The sequence below is a fragment of the Nelusetta ayraudi genome, unplaced genomic scaffold, assembly GCF_046127955.1.
Source record: "Nelusetta ayraudi isolate G7.1 ecotype Tasmania unplaced genomic scaffold, CSIRO-AGI_Nayr_v1 ptg000048l, whole genome shotgun sequence".
Classification (NCBI taxonomy): Eukaryota; Metazoa; Chordata; class Actinopteri; order Tetraodontiformes; family Monacanthidae; genus Nelusetta; species Nelusetta ayraudi.
In genome coordinates, this window is record NW_027466098.1 from 16,927,472 (window position 1) to 16,950,856 (window position 23,385).

The following is a 23,385-nucleotide window of genomic DNA, read 5'->3' on the forward strand; positions in this document are numbered from 1 at the left end:
GAGGGGAGAGTTCGGAATACGTCCGACCTGTGAGCACAGATCACCGCCTCTTCATCGGTGTGGCATCGAGAGGGAACTAGCGCGTATCCGATCCCCCAACTCCCGCAAGAAGAAGCAGCGGCGGCGGCGACGGCAGCGTGCGGCGGAGGCACAGCAGCGCGGAGTGAGTGCGGGAACGATCCCACATTCCTGCTGCTCGGAGAGAGGGGCTAGATAGAGGCGGGGTAACTGGGAGGAGGAGGAGGAAGAGAAGGACGACGACGAGGAGGAGGAGGAGGGTGGCGCACGCAGCAGTCCCCGGAGGGTGACCGTCGATCATGTGAATCCCCACCCAGGGAGGGACAGGGCTCATCTTTGGTAACCTCTGCCAGACTGCCGCCATGCAAGTCCCTTCTGACCCGTGCACACCTGGTGTGAAAGTCTCTGCTCTCGATGTGAACCCGTCACAAAAGCTCGACTCACCGTTCTAATGGGAAATATTAACCGTTGACTGTGTGTCAAAGGGGTGTACGGAATAGGACGCTGTGTATGACTGCATCTTCCGTTTAAATCATCAGACTGTGTTAACGTTGGAACTTTCACTTCTTTATGGCCTCGCGAACCTGAAATTCACCCCAAATTGAAATTTAGATCATGTAATACTTGTCACTGTGTTGATAGGGGGTCTGGTAGTTTTTTTTTTTTCTTAAATCTATTCAATATCTTGTTAAAAAAGAAGAAAATAATTTAAACAGAAGAAAGAGCACAACATGCTTGTGTGGCTTCATCCAAATTTTAAGTCCAGTTTGTCTTAAAACATTCACCTTAACACCGTTTGTAACCAAACTATTTACTGCAGCCTCCTAGACAAGATATGGGTTAATGTGACCCTGTCACCAAATAGCAAGTAAGTTACTGTACATGTGGCTGTAACGGTGCCATACTCTCAAGAGTTACATAAACATAGCTCTTGTGCAGCAAGTATGAAAGTTTAAGTGTTATGTTTCTTGCTCGAGTTCAGTTGGACTGCTGGGTCTCCTGGACACATGAATGTCAACACACATCATACCCTCACTCTTGTTCAAATGTAATTCTCATTTCAATTATATTATTATTATTATTATTATTATTATTATTATTATTATTATTATTATTAATAATAATAATAATAATAATTATTTTATTTTATTTTATTTTATTTTATTTTATTTTGTTTTATTTAACATAACAGATCAGACAATCAACCAAACCCAAAAATCAGAGGATGAAAAAAAAAAAACAAAAGAGGAAAAAAACTGAAACCAAAAAAAAGAAGAGCAGTCTATTAAACTAATTTGACATTATTAAACCTTTCGTTGGCCACCACTAACTAATTAGGACTTTTCACCCCGGAACGTTTGGTCATCAATGCCGCCACTCCACGGACTGAATATTCAGACGGACCAAAACATTTTCCGAAAGTTGACGTGGAGGTGGTTTTAAATGATGGCAAGCACTAAGATAGAAATTTCAACGGATAGCTCCTCTGTCACGCAGAACCAGAATGCACATTCTCAGCCCAATAACCCGCTGTCAAGGAAACTAAACAAAATATTGGAAACGAGACTCGACAATGATAAAGTAAGTCGTAGCTTCTTGCTAGCTTGCTAGCATTACTACTAGCATTCGCGAGATATTCTCGGCGTGTCCAATACATTTTTATCTTATGTAGTTATTATATTAGTGTCCTTATCACAAACAAACAGTTACTAGGTCGTCTGGGTCGGTAACGGTGTCAGAAAACGACACTGCAAAGGTTTGTTTCTTTCAGCTTGCAGGTTAGGACCTATATTCTTCGTTCGACAAAGCGGTATTTTGTCTTAATAGTTATAACTTGGAAGTGAAAACATCTCTTGTCACGTACATATTGCTTTTTTTTCCTCCCCCCCCCCCCCCCCCCCCAAACAAATACCCGATTATATTTTAAATTGATTTGCATCGTTCTTGTCGAGCTCATTACCGTTGACATATTAACTACTATGTCAACATATCATTCTTCTTTCTACAGCAAGAGACATGAGGATTTATGAGCGAAGAGCATTTATTTATAATATGCAGTAACCCATCACTTTATAGTAAAACCAGCAAGTTCTGTTTCATAGTAAATTGAACCTTTAGCATTGCATTTCAAACGCTCAGGCTTTTAGCCATTTTAGGTTATTTAGGTTATTTTTATACGCTCTGTTCACTTTATTCTTGTTTTCCCTATCTTCTGGCTGTTGTAACACCTAAATTTCCCCGTCGTGGGACGAATAAAGGTTTATCTTATCTTATCTTATCTTATTTGAGACAGTGACACCGAAATCATGAACTGTCATGTCAATGCTGTCAATGAATTTATGAGGGTGGCTTGTAGTGGCAATTGTATTTCTTGTTATTATGCATAATCATATCTGCACCAGCTGTAAATATAAGCATTAAAACGTTATTTATTATTATTATTATTATTATTATTATTATTATTATTATTATTTTTTTTTATTTATTTTTTTTAAAGCTGATAGGTTTTCTGTGTGTTTTGTGTGTCCAGGAAATGCTTGAGGCACTGAAGGCGCTCTCTGTGTTCTTCACTGAGAACAGTCTGCGCACCAGGAGGAACCTACGTGGAGACATCGAGAGACGCAGTTTAGGAATTAATGAAGAATTTGCACAGATATTCAAGCAAGTTAAAGAGGTAACAGGACTTTGCAAGACTGTTTTTGACTCCTAAACACCTCCAGAGTAACCAGCTGATGATACTAAGCTTAGGGAATGCTTGGTTTACCTTCATTAGGTATAAACCATTGAATAAACAGATTTTTTTTCCCCCTGCTGTTACGAACCTATTACATGGTAATAGAACTATTCCTTTTCAAGAGACAAAGCTGGATGAGTGACATATGTATGTATGTTCTAATATTGCTTGAATATTGTTACACCAGCCGTATTGCTGTTGCAACTGTGACTCTGTGTTCTGCAGGAGCTGGAAAGTGTTCATGAAGATGTCCAGGCTATGAGCGAATGTTGCGAAGAAATGACCAATAGATTAAAGGTATGCTCATTGTGCAGAGTAATATACTAGCAGTCTAAATACAGCAATTTAAATGTTTAGTGGTAGTATAAATGTATCTTCTTTTCTTTTTTTAAACAATTATCTCTCCATTCACAGGCTGCAAAAGAGCAAACTCAAGACCTCATAGTGAAAACCAACAAGCTGCAGAGTGAAAAGTGAGTTGGTGCAAAAGTGTGAGCAGTATCTTGCCTTCTATCTTCTCTCTTACCTACTTGTCACATCACATCATTTCCACGTGGACACATATTAACAACCATTATCACTAATTCTAATCACCATTAATCATTCACATGAAAACTGTTTAATGTCATCTTTAATTAATCTTGCAACTGTTATGTTGCATGAAACACACACCCACACACACACACACGTGTGTGCGCATTACAAAGTCGGTGTTGTAAATGAGTCACATGCGGTAACATTAACCAGGTTTGGACTTTCCACTCTTGTTTCAATATACAATTTATTGAAAGGCTCCCTCTGCCAAAATCTTTCCAAAAAAGGAACCGACTGTCAGTGTAACAAACAAAATGTTAAGTAGCCATTCATAATAAGCACTCATAATGCGGCTGCTACTTCAGGAGTGTCAAATCATTTGTCCATTTATTTTCTGAAGTAGGTGCGACTGTCTGTTTTAAACTGGACCCATTAAATATTAGACTTTTATCAAGATGAAAGTGCCCATCTTAATCTGCAAGTTACCTGACAGGAAGCACTTTAATGAGGCATCATTGCACCAAGTGACAAGCTTTTACTGCAAGCATAGTGGATTTGAGGCCTTGTTTGTTCTGTCAGTGCTTCCTTATATTCCTTGCGTTGGTGTCAGTCGAGAATATAATGTATTTATTTAGTGAGAATGGTAAGTGGTAAATGGACTGGGATTTCAGTCCATGGCGGCGCTCCCAATGTCGCTGCCAGCCCCATTGGGAGCAATTTAGGATTAAGTGTCTTGCCCAAGGACACAATGACAGACTGGAATGGAGCGGGATTTGAGCCGGCAACCTTTTGTTCATTGGTCAACCCACCCCCTGAGCTACAGTCACCCTCAGAACTCAGTGCTTTGTAAATTTGAATATATAAAATACATTTCATGGCAGTGTAACCGAGACCTCTTTTTATTTTTAGAAGTTTGGCATATTTGTTGCAAGGAGAAAATGGGTTTTCAAGAATATTTAATTTTGTTTATTTATCTTTCTTAATGAAGGGGAAAATATTCATGAGCTAAATGAATATTTGTGAAAATAAGGAGGGCAACAATCATTGTTAACTTATTTATTTATTTGTTGCTTTTTCTGGCATATTCCACAACATTTTGCCTTGAGATGCAGATCAACCTTCTGTTTACAATTCTTCTGGAATTGAACAGTTATGGTTGCCACAGCGCACTGTGAGTCCATTTTTGTCTGTGCAAAAGGGATTTGCTGACAGCACATTTAAGCGATTAGATTTGCAGAGCCCATACAGTATGTACAGCTCCCCGTGACATGGAGTAATAAGGGGAGTCAGTGTGTCTCAACGCTCGGAATACCAATGGATTTTTTTTTTTTTTTTTTTTTCAAATTAAAATTCTGCTAATGTAATTATTTTTCAGCATTAATAATCTATTAGTTTGTCCACTAAGGTGTAGGGGCTGTGTTTGCTAATAGCTCCTGGTTGGAGCAGGAGTCATTAGCTCTGGACTGTAGCACTTAGCGACCTTGTAAATGGACATCAGGGCAGCGGTCTGGGTAAAGATGATATGGATTTCTGGCAAGAGACCCAGCCGCCAGCTGTTCGATATTCTATTGGCACCAATTCAAGCTCCTCTGGGTAAATGTAGCATTGACAGAAGGGAGGGTGAGTAAATAGATGGGGCCTGGAGTGTGGAGCTCCTGAAAGACACTTGGAGATGTAAAGCCACTTGTGAATATGTGCTGACAAATAATTTGAGGGAAATTATAGAGGGAAACGGGAACTCCATTTCCCATCTTCTCGTGGTCTTCTTGCCTATACGGATCTCGACTCCTTTGTTATTCCTTATCTGGCTTTCTTTGTGAAATATTTCTGAAGTGTGTTTGTTTGCACCATGTGACTTGGACACAACGTCCCAAGTGGTGTTACCATATGCAAAGCATTGTGTCTGAATGGTAAGTGGCCAGAGAGCGCGCATGGATGCCCTTGTCAGTGTCTCCCCGGACTGTGTCTCTCCTCTTTGCACAGTCGTCCCCGTGGGACCCGCCGTCCATCGCCGTGACATTTCCATCCGCTGTATAGCAAAGTCCGCGTCTCCAGATGGGGGCAGAGCGAACAGCCAGACTGTGACCTTGTCTTTAGCAATATTACCCGAGAGCCGCTGCCAAGGGAAGTGAGCTGTGTCCCTTTCAGCCTCCGCCAGTCGGCCCCAGCGAACCGGAGCCCGGCTCGGCCCGTTATTAGATTGCACCGCCTCCCCTGCGCCGCTCCTGGCCCCGTCTTTTATTTTTCATTAAGCTCCTGTTGACACCTCGTCCAGAAGCGCTGCACTGACAGCCTGACCTTACATTCAGCGCTAATAGCGCAGCTTTGCCAGGAGTGGACGCGGTCGTTTTCCGAGGCCCCACAGAAGCTGCTGGTGTGTATTTAGCGAGCAGCAGCTCGTCCTGCCCCCGCTCGCTATCTTATCTGCCTGTCGTTTGTCAGCTCTAATAAAAAGGGAAAGCGGATGGTGTCGCGGCGGCAGAGGTGAAAGAGGCGCGGTGGAGTCCGCCGATGACCCGTGTTTGTCGGCAGACGTTTCCTCCTTTGTTTGGGGCCTTCGCTCGATTGGAGATGCTGTCAACAGCGGCGCTCTGTAAAGACACCTGGCCCGGCGCTGTGAGGGCGGTCGCAAGCGCTGTGGCGTTTAACCTGCTGAACAAGCTGAAAGCTACCGCGAGTGGATGTCTTCAGGCTCGGCGTGACCTCAGAGACGGTCCGAGTTGAAAGAATTGGACTATTGATTTATTTTTCTCTGCACATCCGCCGGGACACCTACAGTAGCCCTACTTGGCTGCCTGCCAGAGATCAGAGTGCACGAATGCTGAAGACTCGCCCATGTTTAGGCTGTGACAGCACTTCTCAGTGTTGGACATGATGTGTTAAAGCAGTGGTCTCCAAACTTTTTTAGCAATGGGCCACATGACGTTGGGGGGTGCTGGCTGGAAATAGCGCTAACGTCTTTGTTGAGCGGGGGAGCGGGAGCACGCTGTCGCGCTACGCTAACGTGTCGGCAAAGTTACGTGGCGGGGGGGTGGATTATGACTGCCTTCACACGTGCCGGACAAAGACACGCAGCGGGCCGTAGTTTGGGGGCCCCTGTGTTAAAGGATGGTGTCATTTTAGAGCCATTTATTATGGTTTAATGCCAAGTTTTGTGTGAAATGTCTTCCAGTCATTGGCAAACGAGCAGCTCTGAAATGTGGGAGGACACTCAGGGATTCATCAATTATGCATTTTCGAATGAATTAATTCATTTGTTTCAACTGATCATATATGTTCTAAATATTCTATAGGATGCTTGCAAGTCTAAGTCAGATTGCGCTGAATAGAACTGGGTCAGGTTTTACCCTGATATAGATGGAGGATAACTTCTCCCATCCGTCCCTTTGATCTCCTGCAGTCAGGGAGGAGTCATCAATCTATAAAAATCCAACAATGTTTTTTTTTTTTAGAATGTCAGAATTACAATATTATTCTAGTTTTTGTGGTCAATTTAGTATCTTCATTTTCTTTCTTAATTTTTCTTTCTTTCTTTCTTTCTTTCTTTCTTTCTTTCTTTGCACATCACCCAGGCAAACATTATTTCCTTCCCCTGTGCATTTTTCTACAGTTATGGATGAATTGACAGCTAAAGAGAGTGAAAGCCATAATATTTTCTCCGTGCCGTGAGAGTTTCATACAGTCCCTAGTTTTGCATTGTGATGTGTTTTTTTCAAATTGACTTCAAATGAAGACAGTTTTGAACAAATGTCTCAGCAAAATCTTTTAAACACGGCCGTCAGGATCCTCTGTTATTCAAATTGCCGCGAGAAAAGAAAAATTGACCTCTTTAAAGCCGACTGAGCTGCGTCGCGACAGCAACTGTCTGGCGACTTTTTCCCCGGCGCGAGCAAATTCGACTCTGTGGCTCCTCCGCATCTGCGGCTTCGCTTCCGTCATTCAGCTGGAACCCAAAATATTCCTCCAGTGCAGCTGTGTGGCACATCTTTGAAACCACCGTCCATGTGGTCTCACGCCTCTTAACGGTCTGGGAGGTTTTGCGGAGAGAAAAAAAAAAAAAAAGGCATCGTCTCAGCAAACGTGTGTGTGTGTGTGTGTGTGTGTGTGTGTGTGTGTGTGTGTGTGTGTGTGTGTGTGTGTGTGTGTGTGTGTGTGTGTGTGTGTGTGTGTGTGTGTGTGAGAAATAGTCGATGCACGCTGGCCTTTCACACACAGCAATGACTGATTCACTGCAGTGATACCTCTCTGTGGTATTTGCTAATTGCATGTCCGATGCCTTGAATTCGCTGCAAACTGTTCCCCATTTATTCGCCAGCGTCCGCACCCCTTTGTTGCTCCACTGCTGCAACTCCCACAGTCCACCTCCCCTCACCTTGTCCGGCTTCACTGCTTGTTCTGTTGTTGCTGGTACTTTCTGTAGGATTAGTCTTTGGGGAGGAAACGGGGGATGATTGGTGTGCCTGGGTGACTGCAAAGATCAACACGTATGTAGACGGACACCCCTCTGTCAACAGACTTTAAAAAATTCTTTAAAAGTCCTGAAGAAGTTGTGTTGTGTTTCTGAAATTGAAAAAAAAAAAACATTTTCCAGTAAATTATGCATTATAAAATGCAATTTTATTTCTTTTTCTTTTTTTTACTCTAAATTGTGGATATATGTTGTTTTATTTTTTCTAATAAAGAGGATTTAGTCTATAAAGCCGTGTTTGTTCGGCCATGCAGATGGCCAAAGCGCTTGTTACATCATGCATTTGCAGCATGGGACTGTTATTGTTCCTGCGTTTCACTCTTGCAAATGAGGAACCTTGGAATAATAGAAATTGCACGTAGCGAGTAGTCTCTCGGCATCAGACAATTATTATTATTTTACTGCCGCTGCATACATTTGCATAGTGTGATAAGGCCGCTATGATATGAACGGTTCCTGCCTCTACGTGAGGTTACAGGTTTAATATTTGCTGCCCACGTGTTCCGCGCGGACGAACACACTTGTGCAGTCATAGTTTCCTTGATTATATCCCACTCAGATTAACCAGATGGCCTCGTTAACCCAACTGGGTTTTTTTTCCTTCCCATGTATGAGTGAAAGTGGGATGGCAGGTTGCTGCAGTTAATCCTGTTTTGAATTTTTTTTTTTTCTTTTGGGAGGCTGTTAACAGAAGGCATACACCGTTTTTTTCTAATCCAAAAAAACAATTGATTTAAATATGTAAGATTCAAACATTTCAATCTATAGATTGTATCAGCATCATATAGGATCTTTAGTAACACTTATGATCACATAATAATGATCATTTATAAGACATTTATAAGCTATTAGTTAGTTGCTGATTTGTTCAGTATCTACCAATAGCTTATAGATGTTTTGTAACTTAAGTTATAAAATATCTAATGACCATTTGCACATGTATATAAGGGATTTGTTAGGGATCAGTTAACCATCCACTAATATCTACTAATAGCTTATAAATGTTTTAGAAACTATCATTATCAAAGAGTGACCAGATCTTTTTTTTTTTTCAAAAGGATGGGAACTCAAACTCATTCTCATTTTCAACACGTTGCGTTTAATCGAAATTTGAAACCAAATGTTGGCAGCGTCTGTCTGTGTTTGGAAAACACTAAATAGAGTAAAAAACAAACAAACAAACAAACAAACAAACAAAAAATACTTGAACAACGTAAACAAGCTGCAGGCACCCCAGACCTTTGTGTGTGGCACTGAGAAAACACTAAATCATAGCGTCTGGTAACAGATTTACAGCCCTTTACGTTCAGCTGGCCGCCCTCTGAGGAGAGTGGAGCGAGGGAGACAATGGTCGGATCACTCCGGTTAGTTCTCGGCTGTCACAGCAGGCCGGTGTTTGAGTGAGCAGACTCGGCCTCACAAACTGCAGAGGGGAGACTGAGGAGGAGCTTCAAATAGAACGACGCGGGGACAGAGGGACGAGTTGTGGGACAGACAGAGTTCCCTGTTGGACTTTGAACGTTGCCATAGTCACAGCTTTGTTGGAGCAGCAGTGGTCGTGACTGTTGCTGCTGCCTGTTGTTGTTGTTGTTGTGACAAACGCAGCAGTCAAACTGCCTCGTTGTTCTTTTGTTCGTTTTTGTTTCCCTCTGTTATTGCTATTGTTTTTGAATCACTCCACTTTGTATTTCTCTCCATCTCACTCTTCATTTCTCTCTGGCTCCAAGTATCCCGTGAGCTCGGGCGTCTGCGAGGAGTATGACTGCCATCTGCTGTCAGACATGAAACATTACAGCTTGTTAACTGAAGAGATGACAAAATTGTGTCACACCAGATTGTCTTGTACACTACCAGTCAAAAGTGTCTTGCAATTTTTAATTTTTTAAAAGTCTTTACAATTTTCCACACCTCAGATACACACTGAAGACATCAAATATATGAGCAAGACATAAATAATTATGCAGCAAAGAAAAACATTCTAAATATGCTTTTTATAAAAGGTGGCTATTTTGAAGAATTTAAATATAAAACAAATTATTTTACACTTTTATTGTTTCCTACGTGATTCCATGTGTTCAAACATAGTTTTGATGCCCTCAGTGAGAAACTGCAATGTCAATAGTCGTGAGAATGAAAGAAAATACATTAAATTTACAGGGTGTGTCCAAACCTTTGAATGGTAGTTTATATCTAGTAATATTTACATAAAAGACAATGCATTCTTTTTAGAACAGGCAGATGCATTGGAGCTGCACAGGAAAGTTAAACTTTATGAAGTGAAAACCATCCACCTTCATATGCAAATGGTTTAAAGGATCTTTATCTCCCTGCGTCCCTCAGCCATCGCCTGGAGGTGAGGGCTCAGGTGGCTCAGGCGTTCCTCGGCAAGTTCCAGCTGTCCAGCGAGGAGATGGCCACTCTGCGAGGTGCCCGGGACGCAGCCATCACAGAGGTAATGCCTGCATAATGCGTTTTAATGAAAAGAACCACAGGGCGGGCGTTCTGTCCTCATCTGCAGCTCCTAATGTGGGGCACACTGTGCCGTTTGTGGCCCTTCTGTCAGCATCCTCTGCTGGAGGGGTCGGTTGATGGTCTCGCTCTACCAACGAGCCACCGTCGCAGGTGATGAGTAGTTGGATGCGGATGAGATGGTCCATTAACAGAAACTCAAAATGTCTACTGGAACCTCGAGTGCAATTGAAGGCTTTTGCAATAGATGTTCTTTTATAGGTCCAATATTAAACCCATTGTCGGGGATTTATTTTTCCTCCTAGAACCCAGTGGAGCAGCCTTGTAAAATTAATCATCCAAATAAACCTCTCGGAAAATGGCCCTTTTGGGTCTGTTTATGTCCTCCTTCAAAATTAAATAATGCTGCGTTTTAGCCTCTGATAAAACCGTTGTTTTTGCTCGCCACATCTTTGCAAGGGGACAAAAACAAGACAGATAAGACAAATTTGAGGCTGGACCAGCATCTGGTTGTGTGTGTTTTTTGACTGACCATTAGTAATCATTAACCAGTAGTGATATCACTGAGGTATCCCTGCCCTCAGTGATGTCACAAAGGGCCAGTTTTTCCAGAACCGCATGCAAACACGCACACAGTTTGAAAAGTGTGGCAAGCAAGCAGAATTCAAGGATGAGCTTTTCTCACTTCTACAAAATGATTACTTTTATTTATGGTAGGAAAAAAGGTTCAATAAATAAAGTGATTTTTACTTTAAATGAAAAAGTATAGTGTCCATGTTTTAACCAGTGGCTTAATTATCGCCTCTCCAGGGTTACTTTAAAGCTCTGAAGCGAGTGAAGTTCATCCACGAAGATGTGAAAATCCTCCTGCGGACCAACCAGCAGACTGCAGGGTAAAAGTGCACATTGTAATCAATGACTGGAGGAAATAATCCACCCGTGTCTGGTGTCACACAGTCAGTATCTGAGCTCTGTCTGTGTGTGTGTGTGTGTGTGTGTGTGTGTGTGTGTGTGTGTGTGTGTGTGTGTGTGTGTGTGTGTGTGTGTGTGTGTGTGTGTGTGATCTTGTCCCAGGTTGGAGATCATGGAGCAGATGGCCGTGTTACAGGAGACGTCATATGAGCAGCTCTATCGCTGGGCTCAGAGTGAGTACAGTACATAATGTCAGTGCAGTGATTATAGGCGCTCTGCGAGTCTCTGTACCGAATGCAAGTGATTACGTACGACTCACTTTAACTGGATACAACCGGGAGGAAAAAACAAGGTTCCTGTGAGTGAGTCAGTGAGTCAGTGAGTGTGATGTCGTGTGAAGGACACATTTGAAGACGTGTGTGACTCATCACCTGTGACTGACTTTTGCCCACAGAATTCTAGAAACCCCGACTTTCATCAGCGGGGCCAGCTGTTACGAATCAATGTAAAAAAAAAAAAAATTAAAATTAAAATGACTTTAAATTGTCTTCCAATGAGTCACATTTCAATTTTCAAATTTTTCAAGTTGTTTATAAGTAACTTGTGCTAGGTATATGAAGACTATCACAGTATCCACAGGTGAATTGCTCTTTCCTGCCATTACACTGTTATAATGATATTAACTACTACTAAAAAATCAGGTAATTGGGATTAATTTAATTGAATCGATTAAATTCTTAATCAACAATTAATCGATAATCAATTCATTCTTATCATCCCTAGATTTATTTTATTCTATGCAGTCGATGCAGTATCTTCCAACAATCTGAAATCCATAAGTTTGGCCCTGACTGAGGAAAAGCACTTTCAGGTGCTCTAGTATTTCCCTATCTTCGTCAGCAGTGCTGTGTGTTGACACATTTTCTTCACAGCGGGGCTGCTCGACCGCAGGCCGTTCACTGTTTCTCCGAAAACACAATTGGACTCATTTGTTTGTCAAGCTCGAAGGAAATTCTGATTAAATAACTTTCCTGCTTTGATTTTCTTCCCTGGCCACGGCGGTCGCCCTGGCCAACAACATTTTCGGAACAATGAATGGAACACGGTGTGTTTATGCGAAGGGGGAGCGGCAGTTGGAATAAAACTGCACGATTACTGATGCACTTGTTTTTCTTTTTTTTTTTTTTTGTTTTTGTATCCTGTCTGTCCTCCTCCCGTTTGACGTTTCTTCTCGCCACGCAGACGAATGCAGAGGGCTGACCCAGGAGAGCTGCGACATCAGCCCGGTGCTGACGGACGCCATGGAGGCCCTGCAGGACCGGCCAGTTCTTTACAAGTAACATACACACACACACACACACACTGTGTCTTCTGATTGACGTGCGCTATCTGCCGCTTTCATTAATCTTCACCTGAATTGTGGTTGTTATTTGGATGAAAAAATTGATGAAATTCAGCTATTTTATGACTTACTGACTATTAATATAATTTCGTCAAGTTCAGCCGGCCAGATTATAAAGCTTAACGGGCCGCATATGGCCCCCGGGCCATAGTTTGAGGTGTATGAAAACATTTTCTGATTGCTTTCATTTTCACTTTTACTTCTTAAGTATCCAAATATTGTCCCACGCACAGCACGACTTCATGACTCGCCTTGAGGTCACACAGTGGAATGTTCTGCGCTTTCAAACAATCTGGAATTGTGGAAACTGGATAAATTTCAATAATTCACCACTTTGCTTCAATCGAGTCCGTACAAAGTGCTTAGAAAATCCCGAATGGAACGTTTGAGCCGTCTTCCAACACTCGGGCCTTGGGAAGTCAGTCAGGAAGTCGTGCGTGGGTCAGTTCAGGGGAAGCTTCAGCTCACGTCACCAAAAAGTGGAAGTTTCAAATGTCAGAAAACTACCCAGGGCGGCGGAGCCTTTTAACACCAACCACAGCTTGGTCACTTAATGAGTCGTGACTCATAACGTGAGGTGCCGTCGGTTCTTTGATGAAGTGAGCACTGTGTGAAGCCAGCAGTGTGCAGTAGATGGCCGACTGCTGTATATTCTTGTCAAGTCCTTGTTGAGCTGACGTCTCACGTTCATTTTTTCACTGTGCTTCCTTTTATTCTCACTGATATTCATCAGCTGCCTTGTTTAGTTGGGCAAATAAATAAGTCAAAGAGAAACATTCACCAGGATGAATAATAGTGATACTTGATTGCAATATAACACGACTTGAATCTCAGTAGGTTTTTATTTTTATCTTCCCTTGGTGCTGTTTATAATTATTATTATTATTATCGTGCATGTCTAATAATAGCAGGTAAGCACCTTCCATTAATTGGGAAGCTGAATGTGCTCAAGGTTCAAAGAGACTTCATAAGATCCTGGTTTAGATCTGCCTTGCAAGTCAAATGACCTTAGATAACCTTCGTTACGGTGCCGCTTTTGGATGTTCTGTAACGTTGTTTTTGAAAAGTTATCGCACAGTGACATTCATGCATTTTCTCTTCAAAGTTCAACAAAAAAAAACACAAGAACACGTCGAGCTCAAACGAGAGTTTCCCACATGACTCACAGATGTTTTCACCTGTCTCAGCGTTTACAATGTCCAAGGCCAAGTGCCGTCCCGGGGGGATGTTGAGACTGAGCAAAGAGTCGACTGTCGTTTGTGTAATCTTATTTCAGAACTGCCTTTTGTTTAGTCTCTGACAAAAGACAGCCGCAGCCAAGCAATCAAAACAGCCTCAAAGTCTTTTTTTCCCCCTTTGGAAAGCTGCCCGTGTCGTCAGCATGGACGTCCTCTGGCGAGGAACGTGTCTTCGCGCTCGGCGTCCGTTGCCTTGACCGTTGCGTGCGTCTTGTCTCCGCTCAGGTACACGCTGGATGAGTTTGGAACGGCGCGCAGGAGCGCCGTGGTTCGAGGCTTCATCGATGCCCTGACCCGCGGAGGGCCGGGAGGAACGCCCCGCCCCATAGAGATGCACTCACACGACCCCCTGAGGTACCTTCACTGTCACATGGTCCAACTGGTTCCTCTACCCAGAGTTGGAAGAATGTACCATTTAAGTTCCACCATTAAATTTGAGTTTATGATATTATGAGTTTAATAATAATCTCAGAGAAATTTGCTGCATTTTTTATTTAATTTTTTTTTTTAACTGTGATTCGTTCATACATATGAAGTTATTAGCTGTTTAGTCTTTTGTATAGTCTATAGTAAAAATAGATATAGTTCAGTTTCAGTTACTCTGATTCTTCTTAGTAGCTGGTCACTATTTATAACGGGGCAAAAAACAAAAGTTAACTGGGCTATCTAATGTTGCCGTTAGCGGAGGGGAATGCCATTCATGTTTACATCCCATCGCGTCACCTTCATAGGGAACAGGGTGACCCTCGGAAGATTCTGTTTCCCTTTTGCGTGGCGACGAGTGGTGGTTTACTCAGTCAAAAATGTCCCAGCATGCAGATAATTTCGACTAAATATTTGGATTACGGGAAATCTTTTTCTTGTTATGTGTGATTAAAAGAGAAAAAAAAAATCTAATGTAATAAATATAATCAAAATGCAGCTAAAACAGCATTTTGGTGCATTTTTTTGTAACTATTTTCTGGTAAATTGTCCCTTTAAGCGTTTTTTTTTTTTTTTTTTTTTAATATTATCATTATTATTATTATTATTATTAGTAGTAGTAGTAGTGGTAGTAGTGGTAGTACTATTATTATTATTATTATTATTATTATTACGTTTTAGCTGCCTTCAGTAGTAATACTCTTAACTATTTTACTCAGTTCCGAAATTGTAAACAATCAAAGCCAGTACAAGGGGACGTTAAGAGTGCGTGAGTGTGCTTCCGTCAGTCTCACATCCTCTTTCTCCGTCTTCCTGGTCCTGGGAGTTTTTTCTTCGAATCAAGACACGTGTCCAACACGAAATCACCTCCACTTTACGGGAGGCATCGGCAGTTCTGAGAACATTGAGTCCTCTCCCCTCTCCCCTCTTCCACCACCACCACCCTGCCAGCCTCACACACGCAGCGATTCAAGTTTAACCTCACTGTTTTCCACCATTATGTAACACACACACACGCACACGCACTCACTCACACTCGCTCACAACAACAATGTGTGTGTTTCTTTGTGTGAGCGGACTGTGCGTGTTGCCGTGGTCAGCGCGCGTCAGTGCAGTTCACCCTCGACTCGGCCCCCTCGCCGGCGCGCAGCTTAACGCAAGCCGTCGCCTCTCTTGCAGGTACGTCGGAGACATGCTGGCCTGGCTGCACCAAGCCACGGCCTCGGAGAAGGAGCACCTGGAGGCCCTCCTGAAAAATGTCAACCAGCACGGTACGCCGCTCCCCGCCGCCCCAGTTGCCCAGAGCCACACCGTCCCGTCCACACCATGTTTTGCACATCTACAAGGATCCCAGATTTATACGCCAATATCGTGGAGATCAACTGTGTTTTTTTTTTTTATATATTTCACAAAGCAGCGTCGCTCCGACTGGAGCCCAGAATGAAAAGAACAGATCCCCCAAAATTGGGGTGGGTGACCTGTAATTGGATATCACACAGACTTGCTTGCGGCGTGTTAATTTGACGCGGTGGGCTTGTGGGTAACCCGTCGCCTGACAAGATTACTGGCAGCAGTGGAGAGCTTGGACCAGTCTAGTCCAGTAAATTTAATTCAGCCATACTCTTATTGCTTCAAATTTAGGCCAGAGATCATTTAGAAGATACACATCTAAACTGATTGCGATTTGGCAAGACTGCATTTTTTTTATTTTTTATTATTGTACTATGATATCCAGAGTAGTCATCCAGTGCAGTCCTTCTCAAACTCTGTTGGCCCGAGGCATCATCAAATATTTTTTTCTACCATAGCAATCCTAAATTACCTTCCTAGTTTTCACTCTCATCGTATATTTATGCCGTCTGTCATTAAAGCATGCAAGGTGTTTTGATACAACTTTCCTAACGTTATTACGTGACGAGATTGATCGGTGCGACTGTGTGTCTCTGTTGCCGGTGTGGCATCTTGCTTCAGGTGTGGAGGAGAACTTGCAGGAGGTGGTCGGTCACATCACAGAAGGGGTCTGCAGGCCGCTCAAAGTAAAGCGCACACTTGCATTACTCGGCGTGTTTTCGGAATCCCTCCGCCGTGAAGCCTGTTTAATCTGTTGCTGATCTTTTCCCTCAGGTTCGGATAGAGCAGGTCATCGTGGCCGAACCCGGCGCTGTCCTGCTTTACAAGGTGTCCAACCTGCTCAAGTTTTACCACCACACCATCAGGTATTTGAAAGCTGCTGCAGCAAAACATGAGACCTTTTTTTCATTGTGTTGTTGCATAGATGGGATGGACGTGTGGAAACTAGCAGCTGATGTGAAGCTTTAACATTTAAGTGGAGGGGAACGTGAGGGCACTATATCAGCATGCACGTCGTTCAATATAATGAGTGAAATGGTCATAATTATTAATAATTATTGATGTTTTTACCACCAAAAACACTTTGTTTTACACGTGAAGCCTTTGCTTTTGTTTGGCACATGAACAAATTGATTCCTACCTGATGAAATAAATAACTACCAGTCGACTCACCTGCTGATTTGTGCTCGGCCCAGCTCCATCATTGGCACCGCTGCGGTTTCCCTGCTCGTCACTATTGAGGAAATGCACGTCCTCAGCAAAAAGATGTTCTTCAACAGCCTCAGCCTCCACGCAAGCAAGCTCATGGATAAGGTACTAGAAAATTGATCAGGTGTATGTACACCGGTCTGGACTGTTACCCTCGCACCATGAAGGACACAAGGTGGAACCAGCAACGCTGTTTTTAAATGGTCAAATTCAAATAAAGCCAGGAAATCTCCCCCCCGCAGACGCATATCGTATACTGCAGCTCAAGGCAATTTCTGCAGCGACCGACTGAGCACGTAAACACTTTCCACTTGCTCGGCTGCGACATAGAGAAGCTGAGAAAGCTGCGAGAAAACATCAGTCTATTTCCCATTTAATTAAATCAGCACCCAGAGATACTTGGGCACGGGCAGGAGCCCTGCTACACGGGATTCTGGCTGTGCCCTGATCAATAGCAGTTACAAGAATTGTCCCTGTAGCTCCGTGTTAATCAAATCGGAGGCCCTCAGGGTTTCGATGTCGATTCCAGCTAATGCCAGGAACACAGCCTCCCCATAATTTTCCCCATTAGGTGGGCAGAAGTGAGTGGGCCCGGTCTTATGATGTCCATCCACAGGGCAATGAGACCAAAACAGTCTTTGGTTTAAAGTAAATTTAAAAAAAAAAAAAAAAAGCTCCTCTGAATGAACAGGCCGAGGGTTGGAGTGGTCGCTGGAAGCGTTTGTATATTCACTCCATCAGGCTACCTATTGCCATGTTTAATGCGTCGAGGAGCCGGCCAGCATTGCTTGTTTGGTGAAAGCGGCAGCGGGAAACGTGACTAAAGTGGACCTCACATGCTCCCCTGTCCTTTCCTGGCTCCCCTCTGCCTGAACAGGTGGAGCTCCCACCTGCAGATCTGGGACCCACGGCCTCGCTGACGCAGACCCTCTCCCTCCTCAGGGAGGTTCTGGCCTCCCATGACTCCTCAGTGGTCCCTCTGGATGCCCGCCAGGCCGACTTTGCGCAGGTAGGACTGCATCTATTTAAGGAAAATCTGCTCGTCTCCTTCCTTCACTCTGTTTTATCACTCTATTGTACTTAATGCTAAAAACAAACGAGGGCTGCAACTCAGTCGACCCAATCGACAACAAAAATTGGTTGACCCTGTCGATACTTGCGTTTATACTGAACTGTAGTAACACTCTTTTGTTTTTCACTCATCAACTGTGTTATTTAGGGCATATTATTTCAATATTTAAGTTAAGCGAGTTCGGTTAAACAGAAGTCCAACATAGTTGGTGAAAATGAAGGAGATAATCGTGACTAATCGGGAAAAAAAAAAATCAATACTTTAGTCGACAACAAAAATAATCGTAAGTTGCAGCCCTAAAACCAACAGTGTTTTATTCCTACAACCGCCGGTCTCCTCCCAGGTGCTCTCCTGCATCCTGGACCCCCTGCTGCAGCTGTGCACGGTGTCGGCCAGTAACCTGGGCACCGCCGACATGGCGAGCTACATGGTCAACTCGCTGTACGTCATGAAGACCACGCTGGCCCTCTTTGAGTTCACCGACAAGCGGCTGGAGATGCTCGAGTTCCAGGTGGGCCCTCGGATATCGCCAGCAAAAAGGGGAAATGATTAGAAAAACAAATGACTTTTCTGCTCGTTTCTAATAGCCTGTCGAGAAGGAATTCAATAGATGTTCACCTCTACATAAACCGAACCATGAAACAGTGATGCTAATCAGTTCTTTTATCTGACACCCAAAGAGCATAAATCTTTTGTGCAAGGGAGTTCGTTTACGTCCTCACAGAAAGGTGTCGCGTCACGCATTGTCCCTGCCCGAATGCGCCTCGGTGCGCTTCGCATGCCACTATTTTTAAGTCTTTTGTAAGTGAGCGACACAAGAGCTCCGGCTCCTCCATTATCAAGTTCCATTATCAACGGCAGCGGCCAGTTTTCCATTAACCACGAGTGTCTTCACTTCCACGCGAAGAGGTTTTTAAATCCATCCTCCTGCCACGTTTTCTAGATCGAGGCTCACCTCGACACGCTGGTCAACGAGCAGGCCTCCTTTGTGCTGACCAGAGCCGGACTCAGTTACATCTACAACTGCGTCCAGCAGCACAGTGCTGAGCAGGTGAGGCCTTCCAACCAAATGTTGTTTGTTTCCCTGCTAAATCGCAAAACTGTGAATTTCTTCCTCCGGTTCTCATATGAACGTTTCAATCGCTCCTTTCCTACTAGATACAGGCTTCATCTGTAACCTCCCTGGCTTTTAGCGATCGCTCGGCTTATTAAATGACCGGTGTCTGGACTGCAAAATAATAGAATAGAATGGAATGCACTTAATAGCGCTGCCATCAGGTTTTCAGATGAGAAAAGTGCTCGGAGAGGCAGATCATATTACATTCTATTAAAATACGACGGCTCCTCCTGCACAAGTGCCCTGCGCGGATGAGACAGATGAGGCCTCGCAGTCTTCCCTCCTCTCTGAAATACACTTTACCACCGAGCTAACTCAGGCCGCTGTGTTGTTGTGCACTAGCAAAAAGCAAATCCAAACTCACAGATCAGAGTCCCAGGAATAATCAGCATAAAGTGACGGCCTTAACTGCCTTTCGCCAAACATCACTCTAAAAATAAAAGGGTTTTCTATCATCTTGAACAACGATGAACGAATAACTTTCACGTTTTGTGAAAGGGGCACGGAGCCCGGAAGCATGCGAGAGGAAAATCGATTCTGAGATTTTCTTTGACTTGACTAATGGATCCGATTTTGATTTAAAACGGATTGATTGCACGGCCCCAGTGTGAGGAAGACTGTGTCCGCGCACAGACAGAAAAACAATATGCGGTACGCGATTGTTCATCTGTCTGTAAAATACGGCAAAGTGGTCGGCCGGTGTTTAAAACGTCGCGGAGGCACGGTGCCTCGTCTGCCTCCAGCTTTTGCGCCCTATAAACTTATGTGCAACATATGTACACACGAAAACAGTCGCCATCCGCAGCCTCCATAAAATCACTATCAGCACCGCGCCGTCGCCGACCCTTGGACCGCTCTCTATTTGCTGCTTATAATGTTGGCAATTTAAGGCATTTAAAGCGGGCTTAATGTCGCCCATTCAGCATAATCAGTGTTGGCTAATAGCCTGAAGCGTACCTACCGTTGCTGTGATGTCTTGACTTCTTCCTCTGTCGCCCACCTGCTCGCTGCCTTTGACGCGCATGAGCCTCCACTTAAAGAGAATCGCCCTTGTCTAAAGCTCAAGTGCGTGCATAGTCAAGTGCGTGTCGTGCATATAAATGTTGTTTTTTTTCCACAATTTAAAAAAACAATTGGAACGGTTGTTGAGTTCTACGCATGGATGTGTTATAAGAACTGGATCTCAGACTGGCAATCTGCCTGCGTGCTAATTTTCCCCCCAGTGGCCACTTCAGGTACTGCAGCAAAAAAAGCGCCGGCCGCTCTGAAACGCTCTCAACACTCTGCCTGGTTAACACAGTGCAGCCCAGTTCAAACTCGTGCTCTCTTTTCTCCCGCAGGGTCCCCTGTCCCTCCTCCCCAGCATGGACTGCTCCTCTGTAAAAGCAGCAATGGTGAGTTTTTTTTTTTCTTAATTTAAGTTAAATTAAGTAAATTTTTTTCTGCATCAAACAACTTGGACTCCACTTTTGACAACAGGTTCAGTTCGATCGCTACCTTTCGTCTCCCGACGCTCTTGTGGTTCCCCAACTGAACTTTCTTCTCAGCGCCGCCATCAAGTGAGTTGCACTTCCTCCTCGTGTTAAAAACCCTTCTTCCTTCAATGTAAAAAAAAAAAAAAGCGAAACGTATTGCACGGGCGGTAAAAAGAAATTAAAATAAATACAGGCTTCAGTGTTTACACCAGCAGCGCAGCGTATTAACAGCGACGGGAGATAAAAATAGACCCGATGCTCTGACCTAATAATGTTCCACATTCATTAGTTTCTCCGGCGAAATACGATCATTACGGCATTCCAAACAAAACACTTGACTAAATGCATGGTGATTTGGGACGCTAAATGGCCAAATCCAGCATCGCGTCAAGAGAGCGGCCCGCGGGAGCGCCTGTATTTGTCTTATTGATCCGAAAATGCACATGCTTTTAGCTCAATTCAGCTGCTACATTGGAGCACTCGTCCTGTGAGTCACGTTTACTGGGAAATGTAGCAGGCGGGAGGAGCACTCTGTACCACAGGTTAATGTTCTCTATTAATGGACACGGCAAGACTGATGTGCAGGACGCCATTAATTAGCTTCTGGTCCATTTCTTACTTACACCTGTTCCCTGAAATCATTCCTCCTCTCTTTCTCTCTCTCTCTCTCTCTCTCTCTCACACTCTCTCCCTCTCTCTCTCTCTCTCCCCCCCCGCTATCTCCTTCTCTCCTTGAGCCGCGGCGCATCTTTTGTTTGTTCCACCCCTCGATGTAAAAGTATAAATTGAAAAGTTGGAGGGGAAGGGGAAAAAACAAATCAAGGATGTGCTTTTAGTTTCACATTTAGTGTTACTGTTTGTGTTCCCATTGTGGTCAGAGGTGCTCCAGCACAGCGCTGCCGTTCTCAGTGGGCCAATTAAAACGTGTTATTCTCAGGAGTCTGAATAGGAGAACAGAGGAGCTCCTGCTCGCTCCCGTCCTCACTTAGACTCCTCAGCCTGCTGCCTGCTGCCTGCATTTCAACTCCACTGCATTAAACATGCAAAGTCTGCTCTTTCCATGTTAAAGCAACTTTTGAGAAGAACCTGAGAAGAAAACTCCAAACTTAAAAACTGAGAACATTGCACCATTCGAAATAGAATGGCTTTGTTTGGATGATGAGCTTTTAACAATTCAATGTCTGTTGTCTTGACGATCATTATCATCGTAACTCCACTGAGTTCATTTTCATTTTTAAAACCTCACTCCTGCAAACCCTCACTGCGGTTTTACCTTTGGGAATTTCAACCGGTTTAAACCGGACCTGATGGTTATGGAGTAATACTGTGGCGTGTGTCCACAGGTGGCAGTGTGCTCTGTCACTCATCCACTCTGATACACAGTGGACTGTCAACGAATGAAAGAGAAGTAATTAGGACAAGCTGCCCGGTGTATTCCGGGGCTTTGTTTAATGGCCGTGAAAAGCTTCGATTCGCCGAAGTAAACCAGAAACTTTTGCTTGGACTTGAAATCTGCGCACGTCTCACAATCGCTTCAACGCCTTTGTGTGTGTGTGCGTGCGTGCAGGGATCACATCTTCCGCCAGTCCACAGAGCTGGTGTGCAGAGCCTACGGGGAGATCTACGCAGCGCTGAGCAGCCCGGCTAACGGCTACAAAGACCCGGAGCAGCTGGTGCCGCGGTCGCCCAAGCAGGTCCAGACCCTGCTGTCCTGAGAGACTCTTTGTCCCACTTCGCCTGTGAAATATGTACAGTACAGATATACAGATGGCCTATGCAAATCATGACTGGTGGGGTTGATGGGAAATATGGGATGCAGGCTTTTGATCCTTTGTGCTTGAGGAGAACCGACTGTTGTAAATGTTGATTGTTAACTTAAATACACTCATTGTCTTTACTCTCCACTGTCTGGGCGAGCAGATGGTTTTCTCCCTCCCCATGTCCTCTTCAATGTACTCTGTGTGGTCCTTTTTTTATTCAGAAGTTAAATTATATAAAGCACAATTATACCGAATTAAAAGATTGAGTTTGTTTCCACTTAGGGCAAAAAAGGAAAAAAATACCCACAATTCCAAGAGGATTATAATGATTTTCAACACAAAGACTTTTACAACAGTAGGCAGCCATTTCCCCAAAGTTGCTTTTGAAACGCATGAAGGAATCCTTTAAAGAAAAACACACACATTACAGAGTCGTTGTGCAAAGTGCAAAGTTAAGCCGGAAATTATTTGAAGGAGACAGATTTTGAGAGATTCCCACTATGCAGTGCGTTTTACGTTAATTGTCTCAAGGAGGAAGTCCCAACATTTTCTTCTTTGACTTGCTCCACTTTTCAGAAGTGGCCAGGTCACCTCACAGGAACCCAGGAGGAAAATCTAATACCTGGTATAAAAAAAAAAAAAAAAAAATATGGAACGCGTTAAACACACTGAAGCTCATTTCTGATGAGGTGGGTTTGACCTCGGGGTTGTTGCATCTGATAGTTTCCTTAGAAAAGTGTCTTGGATGGAAAAACTTCCTCATGCATTACTGATTATCCCATCTTGTTCATATCAGCTTTATTGAAGCATTATTGAAGCATCTGTGTCCTGTGGGACTTTCACCCTCTTTTCTTTGGGAAGCAGCCTCTTTTTTGACACTTGTGGATGTGACCCAAACTTTGAGATGTTTATTTTTATGTTTTGTTTTGTTTTGTTTTTTTTTTCAAACTATGACAACCTTCTATTAAATCCAGTCATGCAATGAATAAAATATTTTTTTTGTTGGGGGGAGGGTGGGGTTTGTTTCTCAAGCTTGAGCTTTTAACGGATTAAGATCTTCAGATATGAAATATTTGTGATAATTTTTCAGTGTTTAAGGAATTGGCTTTTGTAATTGATTCTCTCAGTTTCTTTCAAATCAGTCTGACTCATCTGAAAAGGCGCCTACAGTTCAATTTATCAGCACATTATGGCATTTTTCATC

General features: G+C 43.5%; 1 protein-coding gene across 1 annotated transcript; it reads left to right on the top strand.

Annotated features, from left to right (window-relative positions):
• Positions 1-1,404: 1,404 nt before the first annotated feature.
• cog6 (component of oligomeric golgi complex 6) lies at positions 1,405-22,325 on the top strand. The gene is made up of 19 exons (XM_076036749.1): positions 1,405-1,599; positions 2,549-2,692; positions 2,978-3,049; positions 3,167-3,225; positions 10,095-10,206; positions 11,034-11,116; positions 11,298-11,368; positions 12,378-12,471; positions 14,001-14,129; positions 15,378-15,469; positions 16,170-16,234; positions 16,323-16,414; positions 16,745-16,862; positions 17,635-17,766; positions 18,173-18,340; positions 18,773-18,880; positions 20,287-20,340; positions 20,426-20,505; positions 21,989-22,325. The coding sequence occupies exons 1-19, from the start codon at positions 1,462-1,464 to the stop codon at positions 22,134-22,136; spliced, it is 1,959 nt and encodes a 652-aa protein (XP_075892864.1). The 5' UTR covers positions 1,405-1,461; the 3' UTR covers positions 22,137-22,325.
• Positions 22,326-23,385: the final 1,060 nt, after the last annotated feature.